This window comes from Amphibalanus amphitrite, unplaced genomic scaffold (assembly GCF_019059575.1).
Source record: "Amphibalanus amphitrite isolate SeventyFive unplaced genomic scaffold, NRLGWU_Aamphi_draft 002304F_arrow, whole genome shotgun sequence".
Taxonomy (NCBI): Eukaryota; Metazoa; Arthropoda; class Thecostraca; order Balanomorpha; family Balanidae; genus Amphibalanus; species Amphibalanus amphitrite.
Window position 1 is genome coordinate 1 of NW_024883778.1, and position 17,387 is coordinate 17,387.

A 17,387-nucleotide genomic window follows, 5' to 3' on the forward strand; every position below is an offset into this window, starting at 1 on the left:
TTCATCCCCCTAACTATGGATTGTCTATTGAGGGCTCTGATTTGGAATGAATTTGAGATCAACAGGTTTTTTATTTCCAAACAACAATAGTTTGTTTATGCAAGATGCCTGCTTTTGTCCTATACCTATCTCGTACCTTGTGTCTGGGCTTTAACCTAATGAATTGTAAATCTCTTTTAACAATAATAATGCTCCTCGCCCAAGAGATTCCGTATTATCCCAGACGCTGGATGACCTTCGCGGTCTGATATATGGCACAATATTTCCTTGTCATGATTCTCTGCCCAGTTCGAGTAATCACGTGATGGTCACATTTATCTTTCCCCAGTGGCGTTGGTAACAATGCGTCCCTTGTGCTGATGCTGGCAGACACAGAATTAACGGAAGGCGTAGCGCTGGGGAGACCACGGTGGCTTCTCGAAGAAGCCCAAACTGGAGTTGTTATAATAGTAAAACTGTGCGAGTTAACTGGATAAGGACATGTCACATGAACTTGTCACTACCAAATTATTCAGATATTGTTCAAGACCTGTTTTGTTTGCTGATATGCTATCTGACCTGTGCCTGATATATTATCAGGCATATTTTATATCTTTTACAAGTTATTTATAATGTGTATCCTGTGTACTTGAGAAAAACTCACACAGAAATAAGTCCGGCACGTTTGAATACGTGATTAGAGAGTGCATAAGACGAATTCAGCTGGGAAATCTCTTTGCGTGGTGTGTGCATTTGATCCGGCGTCTACCGGTTTGAGGTGGTTTGATACAATCAGGACCCGACGATTAATGTCGCTTCTCCTTGCTCGCCTCCCTGGCCTGCATGAAATAATATCGGAGAGCTGAGATAATTTGCATATCACATAATGAATGGGGAAAAACATATATCCTGACTATTGACCGAGATCTACGTTCTATGAAAGGCGGCTCTGCTCACAGAAATAAATGGGAACTTCACCCCTGTGAAGACATGTTTGGCGAGCCTGTCTCCCGTTCCGTCCTACATTCTCCGCAGCTGTCGGCATCTGCAGCATTGCCGTGAGGCCAGCTTCTAGCTAATTACATAACGTTGTTGACTCGCATATTCATGAATATGAAAACCCGTCGGACGCCTAATTCGCATTGCTCGGCATTAATATTCGCCTACTGCGTTTGATTCGACTGAGCAGGTCGGTCCCACGGCCGCATTGGAGATGACAGGCGAGCTCCCGAATTTTCGGCTGATGGACTTAGCTGCAGCGTTGGCCGCTGGAGGACCGCGTGAGGACGGAATAAGCAGCCTGATACGAATGCATCAGACGAAATAGCTCAGACGACTTGTCCACTACAGGAGCTCCACCCAAGGATCTCACATGTTCCACATCTACGTAATGTCTTGCGAAGTGCTTCCCTCTTTTTGTTTCTAACTCGTAATTGGTTAAGGACTTAGCGGGGATAATCTACAGCGACGTCCGTTTTTCCACAGCCACCTAACTTTCGGGCTGCGTTTTTTCGTATACCGGCTGCACATCGATTCTGCTTTGGACGAAGTATTGCAGCCGGCGGCGGTTGATGCTGGAGGGAGCTCCAGAAACAAAGAACCAGACCGCACAGCCCCTAGGGAATAGTCAAGGTCTCAATTAGCCTCTAACGGTCGCCTGTGGAGCGATGAATGGACTGTTTCAGCCTGGAGTCGAATACTAAATGACTTGAAAAACTGTCTTGTCTCAGCGTCAGTTTTAAGCTATAAACTTTGGAACTTATATCATGGATGTGATTGGTTTGCTGTGAATGACACTCTTTGTGCAGCCACTGTTCCGAAGTTATAAAAGAAAGTTGATACGGGCATTATTATTGCTACGCAAATTTGGGAGAGGTGGGAATGAAAATATCTTAGCTGAGCTTTCAAGCTTACAAGATCATAGTTCTTTCTTAACATGAAAGAGAGAGAAAGAGAGAGAGAGAGAGAGAGGGATAGAGAGAGAGAGAGAAAGAGAGAAAGAGAGGGAGGGAGAGAGAGAGAAAGAGAGAGAGAGAGAGAGAGAGAGAGAGAGAGAGAGAGAGAGAGAGAGAGAGAGAGGGAGAGAGAGTCATGCAGTACCACATTTCTGTCAGCATGTTGTGACCTCCTCCAGCACGACTGTCTGAATCTTTCGTTCGTTCGTTCATTAGGGTTTACGGGCGCGTCGATGTCTGAATCTTTGACTTCGTACGAACACAACCATCAAACGCCACTACACATAACAACTATCACAGCATATATGTAGTTACCAAACCTCCTAACGTAATATCGTCCAGTTATATCATCACAACCTTGCCTGTTGTGGCTTTCTATTAAGTTCCACACTACGCACACTTCCTGAGAATGTTTAGCATAGTTCTTACTACTTTCTCTTTGTTTCCAGGTAAGAACCGGACCAGCTCCTGGGCTGCGCTGAGTGTTCACGGCGACCGCGCCCTTCCACAGACTACGAGTTGGTCCGGGCATCAGCCATCGGGCAAGTACGAACGATACCGGGAGTGTGTGGGAAATTTTATTCTCCAGTGATGTAGACCTTAAAAAGTGTGGTCGTCTGTCTCTTACGGACCAGTATTAGAAACTTAAAAAATCTGGTGGTTTTCTGACTTGGCAGGGAATGCAAATGCAGCTAGTTGGTAAAACGAGCTACATACGACTAACTGATGATGAACACTCTGGGATTGTCATTAGGTTCGGCGTATATTAGTGCGGGCTATGGTGCTGGTAAAACTTTTCAGCTCTAATATCCTTAGCTTCACAAGTTGGAGGTCTGCTCAAACTCGCAAAATTCTATCTGTGCCAGTGAAGCAGAAGCTGTAAGGGGCTTGGGCATGGCTTACAGCAACTTGAGTCTCTCAGGTAGGTACTCTTCTTTAGCAGACTGAAGCTTCGAGCGACAAGCTGTACTTCGCCGTAGGAGTAGCCTTCCCATGCCTTCGACTGCTCCCGAGCGCTTCCGCCGTATTAGTTTTGATGACAAGCGGACATTTCTCCTGGGGCAAAAGGCAATTTTGGAGGACATTGAAACGAACTTACTATCTCATTTGAGAGACCCTGGTGAGACGCCCTGGGCCGTCACCAGCTGCTTGGATATATAGTCGCGCTGCACACTCTGGACACTGAAGCTAGATTAATTACGCTTATTATATTTCGATTTTTAAAAGCACCGCCTGCGCCGTGACTCCAGTGGCTAGTGGAAGCCGATTTTCTGGGTAACCCGCCTTGTTCATGGGATTGCGCTGGTCAGTTATTTGGAGCCTGGAAGCCGGACAGATCCAGTCTCAGCTTAATTAGGTGACATCAGGCCTAGGCAGCCTACATTGTCCGCTTCAACCACAGCCATTGCCACTGGTACTCGTATTGTGCCTCTCTCAATTTCATTGAAGTTCACCCTAGACCTGACAATTTTAAAGTCATGTTCGTTATTTTTTTAACGAGTCTTCAATAGTAAAATGTCACTACGAATCACTGGCGTTCATGATGATATTTATTCACTTTCGATGATAACACAAAAGCAAATATTCTAAATAGCCAGACGTTTCGGCCTCAGGGTGCCTTCGTCAGTGACAATACCGAGATACTAATACATTAATAAATTAATCAATATAATCTTTTACACTTTCAAAATACACATGACCTGGACATTTTTCAACCATTCTCAACAGAATGGAACCATTCAAAATACACATGACCTGGACATTTTTCAACCATTCTCAACAGAATGGAACCATTCAACAGAATTCTCAACAGAATGGAACCATTCGACAGAATTCTCAACAGAATGGAACCATTCAACAGAATGGTTGAAAAATGTCCAGGTCATGTGTATTTTGAAAGTGTAAAAGATTATATTGATTAATTTATTAATGTATTAGTATCTCGGTATTGTCACTGACGAAGGCACCCTGAGGCCGAAACGTCTGGCTATTTAGAATATTTGCTTTTGTGTTATCATCGAAAGTGAATAAATATCACAATGTCTGACACGATACTGGCGTTCATATATGTAGGCACAAATCATCACTTTTATTGATAAATCATTCCATACGGCCTACTATCTACTTTTATCACGAATGACATTTCCGCTGCTCATTTCACTTTAGCAAGCTCGCTCCAGGACTCTATCAATGACTTTATTTCCTGTCGACGCTTATTGTCATGTTATGGGTGACGATGCCAGAGCCCACCAGGACCAATTGCCGCCGCAACTCATATGGGGCCAATTACCAGTCAGCCGTCGCCAACTCCCCGAGGGCACAGCTGATTTTCGAACAGCTTGACGTCCGCTGTTAATCGATTTACGACAATTAAATGCGGCGGCGCCTCTCGTCCGGGCAGGCTGGGTGGTGATGGCGCTCGGTCGTTGGGATCGTTATTCCACGACAGACCGATCGCTGATTAGGGCCAATGTCGGGTCGGCATGACCGTGAACCGGCGAGGGGAGGTGGGCTGGGGAGGGGTCGACAGCGCGATGGGTTGAAGTGGGGAGGTTCAGGTGGAAGGGAAGAAGCTAATCTTCGTCGATGCGCCGTTAATCGTTCCTCACCTGTCGAACTGCTCACGGATGACGCTGTGCAGAAGTGTGAACTTGACTTCTATATATACTATAGTGTATACAGTATATGTACTATAGTGTGAGCCCGACAATCTGTACAGATGCCCGCATGATAATTTAACAAAGATGACAGTTCATGAATGTGCCATTGACTTTGCTATTTCTAACCCATGGAGTATTGTTTTCCGTAGTAGCATTTTGAATCGTTTTAAGATTCACTGAGTCAATCTTAAGAATCGGGATCTTTCCTTGAATCTGGGACGCTATTAGAAGGCGTAGGCGTATGTTCCAAATATGCTACGCTATACTAGGCTACTCACTTTATCTATGTAGCACACAGATACAGCAATCGTCATTTCATCAAAAGTTTCTCTTAACAAAATAGTTTTTAGTCTTATGCTCTTGAGAAACATGGTAGGCACAAAGTGTCCTTTGGTGTAGCCAGATCAAGGCATTGCAATTAAACAATGCCAGTGGTTCAATAGTCATTAGTCAATGATGTTCTGCCACGTTATCACTAGGCTTTTAAGAATTGCTCCATTTCTCATTTAATAATAATTTCATTTATTAATCATTTTCTGTCAAAAACAAAGCCTTGCAGTGTCTTTCATGCTCACCAAAGTACACCTACTTTATGAAATTGCAGCACTATTGACACTTCGATAGAATCCCAGTTCCGCGTAAGCAAACGAGTCAGCTGTCTGTGACAGTCACTTCTAGCGTTCGCAGAAGACTCAATGTTCCCAACAGCATTATAATTTGCCAGTCTTTGTTGACAGAACCTCTATTATGTTAGCGGTGCAGCGAGTCGCCTTTGGAGGCCTCTGCGGCCGACAGCCGGACCACAGGAAGCCCGCACAGCCCACCATTGGCGTGTCATTGCCATGTATCGCTGATTGAAATCACTGTGCCGGAGACAGCTTTGTAATCGAGCCCGCACATCAATGGCGCTGTCAAGATGGGCCTGCCGGGCTAAGCCTATTCAGAAGCTGACAGGCTGCATTGATTTCATGGATGAGGACGTCAGGATATCAGTGCACGAGGTCTGTTCATCCGCTGGGGAAGTGGGGACAGCACTGAGATACTTTCCTGTGACCTGTCAGGACACATGGCCAAACACCGACTGCTGGGTATCGTATCAGGGTGGACCATTTTCCAGTACGCTTTTCACGGAAGTTCTTTAATGTTTTCCAGTTGGATGCTTATGTAACATACGCTTGATAGCCAGACCCTATCAATTAACATAAAAAGTCAGGTTCTCATATACATGTTCTCATGTACCTTATATAAATGTACTCAATCTGGTTGGCATTCGATTAGAAAAGCCTTTCACTTGGCTATGCCTTTCACTTGGTGAATTCACTTGCATGAGAAGCTTTTAGTGAAAGGTGGCGTTTTTATGTTGAATTCCACCCACTCGTATGGATCCGTGTTCTATCGCGTTGCATTAGCTTCTCCTACAGGGGTTGCACTACACTAGCTCTCTATAGCCCTTCCATGGATTAGGTAAGAATACTTCATCCATGGCCCTTCTCGGCCGTTTCCGCCCGAGTTTGGCCTCCGCTCCCATGTGTCACACGAGAGGAGATCGGTCATCAGCGACCTCCGCGAGAGCGCCGGTCGAGCGGCTCCGCTGGGCCACGGACCGGCTATTCTGGGCCGTTTTAGCAGCCGCTCGACGTGTCGGGGTCTCGGCCTGAATGGGGAACCCATCAGCTACTGGCGAGCCGCGACGTGCGCCGTTCATAGCCGCGCGAACGCTGCCGGGCGCCGCTAGCCGCTCCATTCGGACGCTTCATGGCGCGGTGTGGGGCCGCCACCGCCGCCGCCGGTGTGAATTGGTGGGTGGTGTTAATCTGCCTGTGGCGTTAATTTGTTGCGGACGCTACTGAGTGCCACCATTTGCCAGTGCTGTGATTCACAGACCAGCTGCATTTGTTTGAATTAGAGTGCGTCGCGAGTTTACGGTGACATGTATCCCGGAGAGCCGCAATTATGAAAGAGTATATAACTCATGGAGCACAAATGCTATGCATGTTTAATGTCAATTAACTGAGTGGGGCCTACTCAATTACAGGTATACTTAGATATTAGACTTGGCCAAGGATTTATGGCAATATGTCATGCCTTTACTCGTATTTCAGTTTCTGGTGTATGTTTGTTTTGCCTTAGCATTTTACTGCCTACATAACTCGCATTAAATGCATGTATGCTTATCCCTTAGTGTTTAAAGAGCACAGGTATACATACCTATATTAAATACATGTTTGTGCCTCTTGATGCTGATATAGATTAGCAACATTCTCAAATTCTTAACTGTATTCTTTAGGTATTTCTGGTCATACGTGTTCAAAGTCTAAATACGTTTCCGTTACGAAAATAATCTCGACACATAAGTAGGGGAAAGTGGGGTAAGACGGTCAGGGTAGGTAAGACGGGCACCCCTTCTGCAGACCAAACCAATAGCGCTACGAGCAAGAAAAGTTAGGACCAGAATTGCCTTTCCCACTACACACCACCATTCAAGTCTGGTGAATTTGTGTTCAGTCGATAATCTTTTATTTTGATTTCTTTAAAACACTCATTTCATTGAAAACATCCATAATGTATTGTGCAAGCTTTTGTGTACAGCACTATAGAGTTAAAAACTCGCAATCACTTGTGGTACACTCATATGCCAACAGTGTTCATTTACGGCGGATTTGCTTTGTCTGCATCAAATTGTCCACAGCGAAAAATCGTGCTGAACTTCTGACATTGAGTTTGGGGTAAGACGGGCAACTATGAACCCAATGGGTCTGTAATGGTGAAAATATTTTTGTTGCTGTAGGAAAAAAGAAGCATTTCTAATAAGAATATGTTCGATTCCGATACTCACAGACATGTTAGCAATATTCCTTCGGCACAGTTTATTCTCGAATAATGAATGTGAAAAACGGTTCTACATGGCTTCTGAACTAGGGCCTATATAGGAGCATACGCCTTCTGCACGAATCTCGTATACTGCCATTTCCGAAGCACTTGAGACCAACGAGCGACTGTATAAATGCGGCTAATCTCGGGCATTTGTTGCGAGCTGCGCTGATCGGTGAAAGAAGCTGGCCGTCTTGCCCTACCCATGTGACCGTCTTACCCCATGGGGTGGGGTAAGACGGGTTTTTGCAAGGTTTTGCAAAAATAGCTGCAGTTTATTTGTTGAATCAGGTCTAAGTCTCATCTTCTGGCAAATGAAAGTAAAATGTCTGAAAAAGGTTTTCACCCAGTTTCCCGTTTCTATGATGTTTCTAACCGGCCGAAAAATGGCTCCAAAGTTAAGGTGCCCGTCTTACCCCACTTTCCCCTAACTCTAATGTTAACTGATAACAAACAGTAGAAAAATAAATTGTTTGGGTTTGTGCGCAGTAAACACGCAGTAAAAACGTTAAACATTGTAGTAAAAACGCGCACCTAAAACATTTTCATAAATTGTCAACCGTCCCCGGCACAAGTGAGCAGGATAATTGCAATTGTGTAGTGCTATAACCTGATTTGTTTTCTTTTTGTCAGAGCAATTTGTCAAGCATGGTTGCCAGAAAACTTGATAGCATGTCCTCTCAGGCAGGAGAGGAACCAGTGGCGGATCCAGGATTTTCACTGGGGAGGGGCTGCAGGTCATAATTGGGCGCCACGCCCCGGATGGGCGCCATAGTCGCATCGTATTGGCGCTGAAATATTGGCGCCCAGTGGCCCTGACAAGAGGCGCCCAGGATCAGTATGTACAGTGACACCACACGATTGGAAATATCGGTGCGGAGCGTACTGAAACGACGTTATTCGACTGATTTTTGCATCCTAGTCCTAGTATGCGGCACTCTGATGAGTTGCGAATTGAAAATTGGCGCCACTGCGCCTTCGGCGCAGTGGCGCCAGTTTTCCTTGGGTGGGGGCTGCCAGCCCCCGCAGCCCCCCCCCCTGGATCCGCCACTGAGAGGAACAGGAGGAATTCCTGTTGTTAGCTGTTCTCTGTAATTTAGGCGTAAGGCGTGGCCGTGTTAAGTATTATGTACAGTGTACACATCAATCTTGTTGGCCGCTGTTCATGTGTTAATCAGTGCTCATTCCAAGTTACAAACTGTTGTATTTAGGCGGCATTGCGACGGTGTGTGCCATGTTCAAACTTCCCTGCGGAAGTGGTTCACACAACCACTGACCTGGCGGGTGGAAGTGTGAGCGGTGACCTCCAAGGTCACCACGCGAGCTCGGTATGACGCCTCGGTCCGGCCGCCTGGTTATGCCTACGCTCGGGGTCAATGGGTCCGAGACGTCGTGCGGGCTGATTTTAATACACGTGCCTACCGAGAGCAATCTATAACCAGCGTATGCAGCAGTTTAAATGCAACAGACAACGTGCGACTGTTCAATAAGCCAGTCTTATACAAGAGAGCACCTCAAATGGCACGGCTTACAGTGGTGCCCATCGCGGCTTTGATACTTTTGAACTTAGGTAATAAACTATCAACCTAAATATTTTCCCATTTTCACGAGGGTATCATGTTGATAGATATAATAGATTGTGTTTTCAAAGGTATAGGTATCCAGCACCTCAGAGCTCAAACATTACCGTTCCCTCTTTGCTCTGACAGAGCTGACGCGACTCCTCTCTTCTGCATGAATTACAGGTAAACACAGAGCACAGCCTTTCCAGATACATCACGAGCCACTACGCTTACATCGAAGTCCTCCAGGCCAGGTTCTCTAACTCCCGTCTCTCCTCGCGCCGGTATCGGCGCCCCGCGGATAGAATTGGACACGGGCCCCGCCGTCCGTCCGCTGGCTATCGATTAGATTGAGATCTCTCGGCGCTGTCGGCCGACCGACTGGATTTCGTCTGTTCGCGGCGGCACCAGCCGGACTGTGCGTACTGGTATGCCCGTCGGCGGAATAGAGATTTAGAGAACCGATCGGACGCCTGTGGGCGATGAGAGGGAATGACGGCCCTGTCGGCGGCTGACAGCACCGATAGGTGCTAGAGAAACGGAGACAACTCAGCTGTTGATGTCGAAGAAAAAAAAAACAGGTGGCAAGCGACAAGAGTGAACCAAAGTGCGGTAATCAGAAGCCTTATAAGCGCCCCTTACGACATCACACTGTGAGTCAGATGATCACAACTGCACTGGCTTTAGATGGCGGTCGACTGACAGGTAGGCTGTGCCGCAACACACTTGTGCCTTGCGGGTCTGTCTAACTGTACTGATGGCGCTATGTTCGCTTACAGTCCGGTGTTGCTGGCGCCTGGCGTTCCAAATAAGCGATGCTGTTTTAAATCATCACAGATCGCACACAATACAGATAAAGCTATTATTACATTTCAAAATTATATAACCAGCTATGATATCAAATGACGCTCAACTCGCGATGATGACCACACATTTTGGAGTGATCTAGAGGAGCTGCCGATCGGCCATCAAGCCCCATGTCCGTGACTGGAACAGATAGTTACACTAGCGGCGGCCGGCAGGAGTGGGGCTGGCGACCGTGAAATGGCTCCATCCGTCTCCTGTGGCGTCTGTTGCCGGTTGCCAACAATACCCCAGTCACCGGGCCGCCGCGGGGGAGGGGGGAAGAGGGCTGCGGCCCAGTTTCAGCGCGGCCCAGTTTCAAGGCCGCCTTCGAGTTCTGTGTGGATCAGCGTCTCTGAGATTCCGCTATTCAAATGACAACACTAAGTGGCGGCTCTGATGTGACAGCAGCTGAATGATGGCACTCAAAACGTTGCATTTAGATATAAGTTGCTGCATAAACCGAATTAGAAAGCTGCGACGATTCAGAGCGCTCGCGAATCCCGACGTTTCCGACAGCTTGAATGGTATCAGTTCAGAATATTATCTGGGAGCGTGATGTGGGGCTATTATGCCAGTTTTGTTTTCAGTTTTCTGTTTTGTATTCGAGGCACATCTGATGACTATCTGTAGTCTATACTGCTCCCAATAAAGCAGTAAGTTTTGTGTTAAAAACAGCAGAAGCACGCCAAGTGGCTGGCATAGCATTAGAAATAGCGCCAAAGCCAAAGAAGCTATAATAATTAACCCTCGCCCTGGCAGGGGGGGGGTCGATGCGACCCCCCTAAGGTTTTTCAAAGATAGCGTAAAAACGGCGGCGCGCAGCGCCGCCAAATTAGGCACAGCCTATGGGGCAGCCTTTTTACATATGACCTGAAAATTTCAGGTCCGGGTGACCTTGGGTCAGGTCACCAGGTTACAAAAACCGGTACAAGGTCATGGTCAAATTTCAATTTTCTTTTTGCACCTGTCCAACTCACAGTTTTAGACTGATTTCCTTCAACCTTTCAGGATATGCTAAGTTCACCGAGTTGTAAAACATATAGTTCGGGTTTTTTGAGGTCACTGACCTGAGGTCAGTTAAAGGTCATTACGTCGTAATGTTAAGCCTATGGGAAAATAATAAATTCGGAAAATACTGGAGATATCCGCTTCGTTCTACCACTTTTGTGCTTTGAAACCACAGTACTTAACAGCAGGTCACTTTGTGCTTCTTTGTTTGGTGTACTTATCCATGGGTCAGGTCAAATGAGGTCAACTGAGGTCAAATGACGTTTTTGCCAATAACTTGGCACATAATGACGCTAGAGCTTAAAAAATGGTATCATTGTGTTCCTGGTGATCAGCCGAATCGAATGATATGCGATATGATGCAATTTGGTTAACTTGAACTTAATTTATTAATTTAAGTTTACTTAAAATTTAAGAAAAAACTTTAAGTACACTTAACCCGCGCGGGGCTGGGGGGGGGTAAATTTTACCCCCCCCCCCCTCGCGAATTTTGCAATATCTCAAAAACGGCGGCGCGCAGCGCCGCCAAACTTTCAGTACCTTTTCTTACATCAATTTGACACGTTCCCTGAAAATTTGAGCGAAATCCGTCGGAAAATTTTTGAGAAATTGACGTTTTAGTGACGTCATGTTCGCCATTTTCGCCTCAAAAACGGAAAAAGTTCAAACGCCGCTGACATCTTTATTTTTAAAGGAATCAAGACGTAACAAAAAAGGATATACGTAATTTTACTTTGTCTATCAAATGGCTATCTCGGTTTTTGAAAATTTTGGATTTTGGCCCCAATGTTTTTCAAAAAACTGACTTTTTTGGGAAAATAGCTATAAAATCCAAAATTTTGAGTGTATCGAAAAAACCGGAATATATGTCAGAGAAGTGGTCTATGTGCACCTACATACCAAGTTTTAGAAGAATCGGTTCAAAAATGTGGGAGTTATTCAAAATTGTATGACGTCACGACACACACAAAATTTGAAAAATGACTTTTTTGGAAGTTCTAGACCTCGTAGGGAAGCAAAAGTAGCACCATTCGATTCGCCGTGAAAAACTGCATCAGATAGACACCTTTTTAGGCCTTAACAACCAACTTCAAAATTTGACCTCACTTGACCTGACCTTGACCTGACCTCGACCTGAAATTCATCCAGAGGTGGTCCATGTCACTTATTGAGTGTGCCTATTGAATTCTATGAGTAAAATGACCCATAAAACATGTGTCGCACATGCCCTTTTCTATATTTTGTTTTTGGTGACCTGACCTGACCTGACCTGACCTTGACCTTTACCTCTGAATGATATTGTATGCAACGAATATTGTCTTGGTAGCCTAAGAACACGTTTTGGGCGATCAGTCTCAGTCCATGACTCCATTCTTCGGCAACTACGGTGCAAGGCCGATACTGTAGGAATTTGCAATTTGTACCCTTGACCTGACCTTGACCTTAACCTCTAACTTAAAATTAAGTACATGTTTTTAGTTGTTCGTGATGAGATCTTTCGATTGGCGTTTGAATTTTCCAAATCGGACCATTAGTTCGGGAGATAACAGGGGGGGGGGTAAAATTTATCCCCCCCAGCCCCGCGCGTTCGGCTGGAGACCCCAGCCCCGCGCGGGTTAAGCAAGCTAAAAAGTATATCATTCGACGCGCCTTGACGTGCTGAGTTCAGTGGTGCTTTTCTTTTTGCTCTATCGTAATTAGATCAAAAGTTATAAGCGAAAAACTTTTGACCTGTTTTTAGCGAAATTTTTACATTTATACCCCCCAAAACCCCCCTAAATATTGACCTAGAGCAACCAAATTTGCACAGGGGCGAGAACTCCAGGGGGCCCACCTACCTACCAAATTTGGTGTTTCTAGGTGCCATAGGAGCCAATCGCGAGGGGGGGGGGTCGCATCGACCCCCCCCCTGCCAGGCCGTGTTATGAAAAATGCCCTGCCAGGGCGAGGGTTAAGAAACCAAACACGACTTTTGTGCAGCTGGGCTGGGCTTTGAGCATGGTGCAGTTTAACACAAAATATATTGATCTACTAGCAATATTATGCCAGTGAAATGGCTCATTTCTCTTTGCTAAGTGACTAGTGCTGATAGTTGAGTCGTGCAGGTTGATGGACACCGAAAGAGTGATGCCGCGTTGGTGAGATAATTTGTTACGATACCCCAACCCCAGTATGTCCGGGTGACGCCCCTGGCCAGCGCCGGCTCCGGGCCGGTCATTTCTCCGACGTCCGAGGGCGTCATTCCACTCACCCGCGGCTGATGGCCGCCTCACTCATTCCCGCAGAGAGAAATGGCCGCCGACATAATTTATTATCTTGTTTTGGGCGTTTTTACGCCGCTTCACTAGGCGGGCACAGCTCTAATTCGGCGAGACGGTGCAGCCTGTTTACCGGACGTGCCGCCAGTTGTGAATGCATCTCATGTGTGAGGGACAATCCTGTGCGTGTCACGACAATGAAATGGCCGAGCGGAGAGTCATCAAACGCTTTTCTGTTTAGTGAAGAAGGAAGTGATGGTCTTGCATATGACGTTTTCATTTGTTAGTAAGGCGGAACTACTTTTTCGAGTGTGTTTGATGTAATGAAACGTGCAAGCGCATTGTTTCTTCTGTACTTGCGAAATGCTGCTGTGTAAAAGGTTCTAACACAATTCTCATTTCACTGAACAACAAACACCCGAGTTTGTGTTCATTTACCAGATCGTTTAGCACCATTAATATCATTCCGGAATCGCTTTGAACTCGACAAACACAGTGTCGGCGTGATGATACAGCCCCCTCTGCGGTCCGTGTGAGCCAGGTACGGCCATATCCCGGTCAGACAACTACAGATGAGATCCATTTGTCGGCCGGAGTCCTCCGTGGTTAGCACCAGACACGGGCACAATGGAAGCTGCGCCGTCACTGTCAACAGTGCGGGTGCCTAGTCAGTAGTCGCTGTTTTTTTTTTTGCACGCAAACCCGTTTGTGTAACCAGCAACGGAATTTCTGTGTTGTTCCAACAATTCCACAGAAAGAAACACTTGGCATGGAAACTTTAGGCATTGGATAAAAAATATAACATTTTGCTTATTTTTTATTTCAATGAAAGCTTTTATAACGTATGTGCGTGGTAACAAGACACACAGTTATGGCAGAGCGTTCGGTGTTATGCAGCCGCGAGCTGCACATATGGACAAAAAGGTGTTCAACAATTATCGCGCTCAGCCAAGATCCGAAGCATTCGGATATGCACAATACACATTGCACATCGCACAATGCACATACATACACACATCAATAATGTATGTATACTTTTGTTTCTCTATTGTGATCGTGTCTGTTTGATAGCGTTGTTTTCGGCGATCAATATCCGATGGTATTTATTCGTGCCTTCTACGATATAGAACAGCGTCAATTAATCAGTGCGGAAGCTGTGCTTACACATCCTGCAGTGCGATCATCGGCCTTTCGAGCTCACCCAATCAAATCACCTGCCGGCTTAACACCTGAACCATTCACCCATATCCGATCAGTGAAGATCATCCTTATCCACAGATGGGCTACGCATCTCTAACTGCAGTTAGATATATGTCACTCCGTACCTCTCCATGAAGAGGTCTCCAATCACCCCAAATCCGAACCGCCCAGGTCTGAAGCGTCCCTGCTGATGTGGCTGATTCTCCGATCGGCTGACAACAGCGCCGCGATCCGAGACAGATTCATCGACCGACGCCGCTCGACGGCCGTCGGCGATCGTCGGACGAACGCACTTGACCGGAGCCGACGGCAGAAGAGGCCGGGGGCTTCCATACTGTATAGCATTACATAAGGAGTTACTGAGACCATATGTGGGCAGCACAGTAGCACGTATATCACGTCATACGTGGGCCTGATACTTTATTTTATTATTTGAAAGTCGTTCTTTAGCCTTCCGAGTTAGATGCAACCATTTTTGGGTACTTGCTGCGTTTGGAAGTCATGATATGGACACTGCAGATGCTACATTAGGTGTAAGTGTGCACATTAGTAGCGCAACATTACTTGGTCTCTGGAATGTATAAGCAATTACACTATGCAATCGTGAACTGATTTAATTGTTCTGTTGACAGAATATCTTTCTGTGTTTTCGAGATAGTGACTCAATTCTGAAACTCCGTGCAGTAACGAACACGAGTGCTACTATAGGCGAACTTCGGCCCAAAGTTCGGCCTGTTGCCAACGCTGAACATTTACTTGAGCGAATTCCGCTCGAGTAAATAAGTTTTCCAGGGTCAAGTGTTTACGACCAGCAGCCGTTGAAGAGCGCGCCGGGCCCGGCCGTGGACCCAGAAGATGGAGAGCGTCTCCCAGCCACTGAAGGCTCGCAGCGAGCACGCGGCCTTTCCGTTATATTCCGCCGAGAACTCGCCCGTCGAGCTCCGCAGTCCCGACAGCCCCGATTGGTATTGTATTGGCCATTGGGAGTGGGCCCGGCTGTCCACGACAGGCCGTGACATGTGGTAACTGCGCCGCTACATGAGGACCGAAACTGAACCAGCGGCCGTTAATTTCCCTGAAATTGTGGCAGCTAGTTGGACACATGTGGTCACTTGGTGCTGCAGTGGAGGCGCACTTGCAGGCCACTTGTTGCAAGCTGTAAATGAGTCCTGATCACTTGCCCTAATTGTCTCGTGCAAGAGAAAGGCATATAGCATTATGATTAGTTGGCAGGGTGAAGACGTTTCAGGTCATTTGAAATTACAAAGCCTGGCAATTATTTCTAATTGTTAATAAAAATATGTGCAATTAAGATTCATTTATTTTAGATATACATTCCATTTTTTAAATGACAGAAGTGTTCCACATTATTAATAAATTCTCTTTATATTCATCATCAGTTAAGCATCCATGTCTTGCTCTGTCTGTTCTGAAAACACACATTATGTTACTTCATTTCATTTTGAAATGAATTAACCTAGCATGCCTTTCGACATAACGATGGTGAGTTCATCAGCAGTACAGTACTAGCGGCCATGCCTCGCATAATGTCTGGAACAAGCTTACCGTTGATGGTTGCTGTCAGATATTGCATCATTAGGCTGGGATTGTAGCGTAGTGGGAATGTGTTGATTTTTCCCCGTATATTGACTGACGATTTACGTCACGTATGACGCAAGTTTTCAGTCTTCACTTTTGACACTGCCGCATAAAAACGCATGAAAAACGTGACAAAGTTGATGCTGAAAAACAAATCCGCTTTTATTAAAAAAATGTAAATACTTATCGGTGTGACGCAAAATCGTAACTAATTGGTTTTAGCCTGCCCACCGTCTTTCCGTTCGTCTACCCGCTACCCGGACGTACACTGTCCGTTGTCTGTCCGGCGTCTGTCTGTCTGTCCATTGCCTGTCCGTGTCTTCCCGTCGTCCGTCCACCGTCTGTCCGCGCTGTGTGTCCACTGCCTGTCCGTTGTCTCTCTGTCCGTTTGTCCGCTGTCTGTTTCGTCTGCTGTCCGTCCGCTGGCTGTCCGCTGACTCTCCGCTGTCTGTCCGCTGTCCATCCCCTATGCTGTCCGTTGTCTGTCTTTCCGTCTGCCCCCGCTGTCCGTTTTTCTCTGTGCGCTGTCTGTTTCGTCCGCCGTCCGTCTGCCCCCTGACCGGACGTAATCGCCTCGCCCCGGCTCGATTGATTGGCCGGTAAACGAGCGCCGCCTCTCCAGGAAACCGGCGGCGCCGAACGGAGAACGGCCGTGCCGTGCTGATCCGTGCCGTGCTGATTCATGCCGTGCTGATCCGAGCCGTGCTGATCTGTGCCGTGCTGATCCGTGTCGTGCTGATCTGTGCCGTGCTGATCCGTGCCGTGCTGATCCGTGCCGTGCTGATCTGTGCCGTGCCCTGCCGAGCCGTGCCGATAGCACGATAGCTATAGTTTAGGTCTTCTGTCAGCTTGGTCCGACCTTCAACATTGTCAGTCGTCACCAATACCCGGTAAGCCTGCGTACTATTTACAAATAATCTGTTCACGGATAAACATCAAAGGTAACAGACGCCAGTCACAGACAACCACACGTAGAATGTTTCAGTTTTTTTTGTTACGTTTGGTCTGACTGACATCACCCTCTTTACCGGTCATGTTTCGACTAAAATACCCACATTCGACTTGGAATCATGAGAATGTTATGTACTCATGACTTAAAATGAGCCTAGCTAAAGACAGGCTTTTCAAAGGAAGATAAACACCTCTGTGTATCCACAGTCCCTGCCAACCATCGGTCTATCCTGCACTCTCAGCATTCACCAGCCCTGTTGCTCCAACTACGGTCGAGTACGCCCGAGGCCGGTGCCACTCCCATTGCGCGTGAATGGGTAATCTAGCAAATGGCCCCCGTAACGCCTGAGCTGACGGACCTGTAATTTATAGCCGGCGATGGTAATGTCAGAATTATACCGCGGAATGCTTACGCAAATGAATTACACCCACCGAGCTGTAAATAATATATTTTCCAGTTTATTGGGTTGGATGTGGTCGTCGCATGTATGAGCTTCT

General features: G+C 46.6%; 1 protein-coding gene across 1 annotated transcript in view; it reads left to right on the forward strand.

Moving 5' to 3' along the window:
• Nucleotides 1-2,388: 2,388 nt before the first annotated feature.
• LOC122376784 (dopamine D2-like receptor) overlaps nt 2,389-17,387 on the forward strand; it is a gene marked incomplete at its 5' end in the record, with an annotated part of 40,313 nt that continues 25,314 nt past the window's right edge. The window contains one exon of the mRNA XM_043356730.1: nt 2,389-2,480. Within this exon, the coding sequence (XP_043212665.1) occupies nt 2,389-2,480 (92 nt within the window). The remainder of the gene's footprint in view (nt 2,481-17,387) is intronic.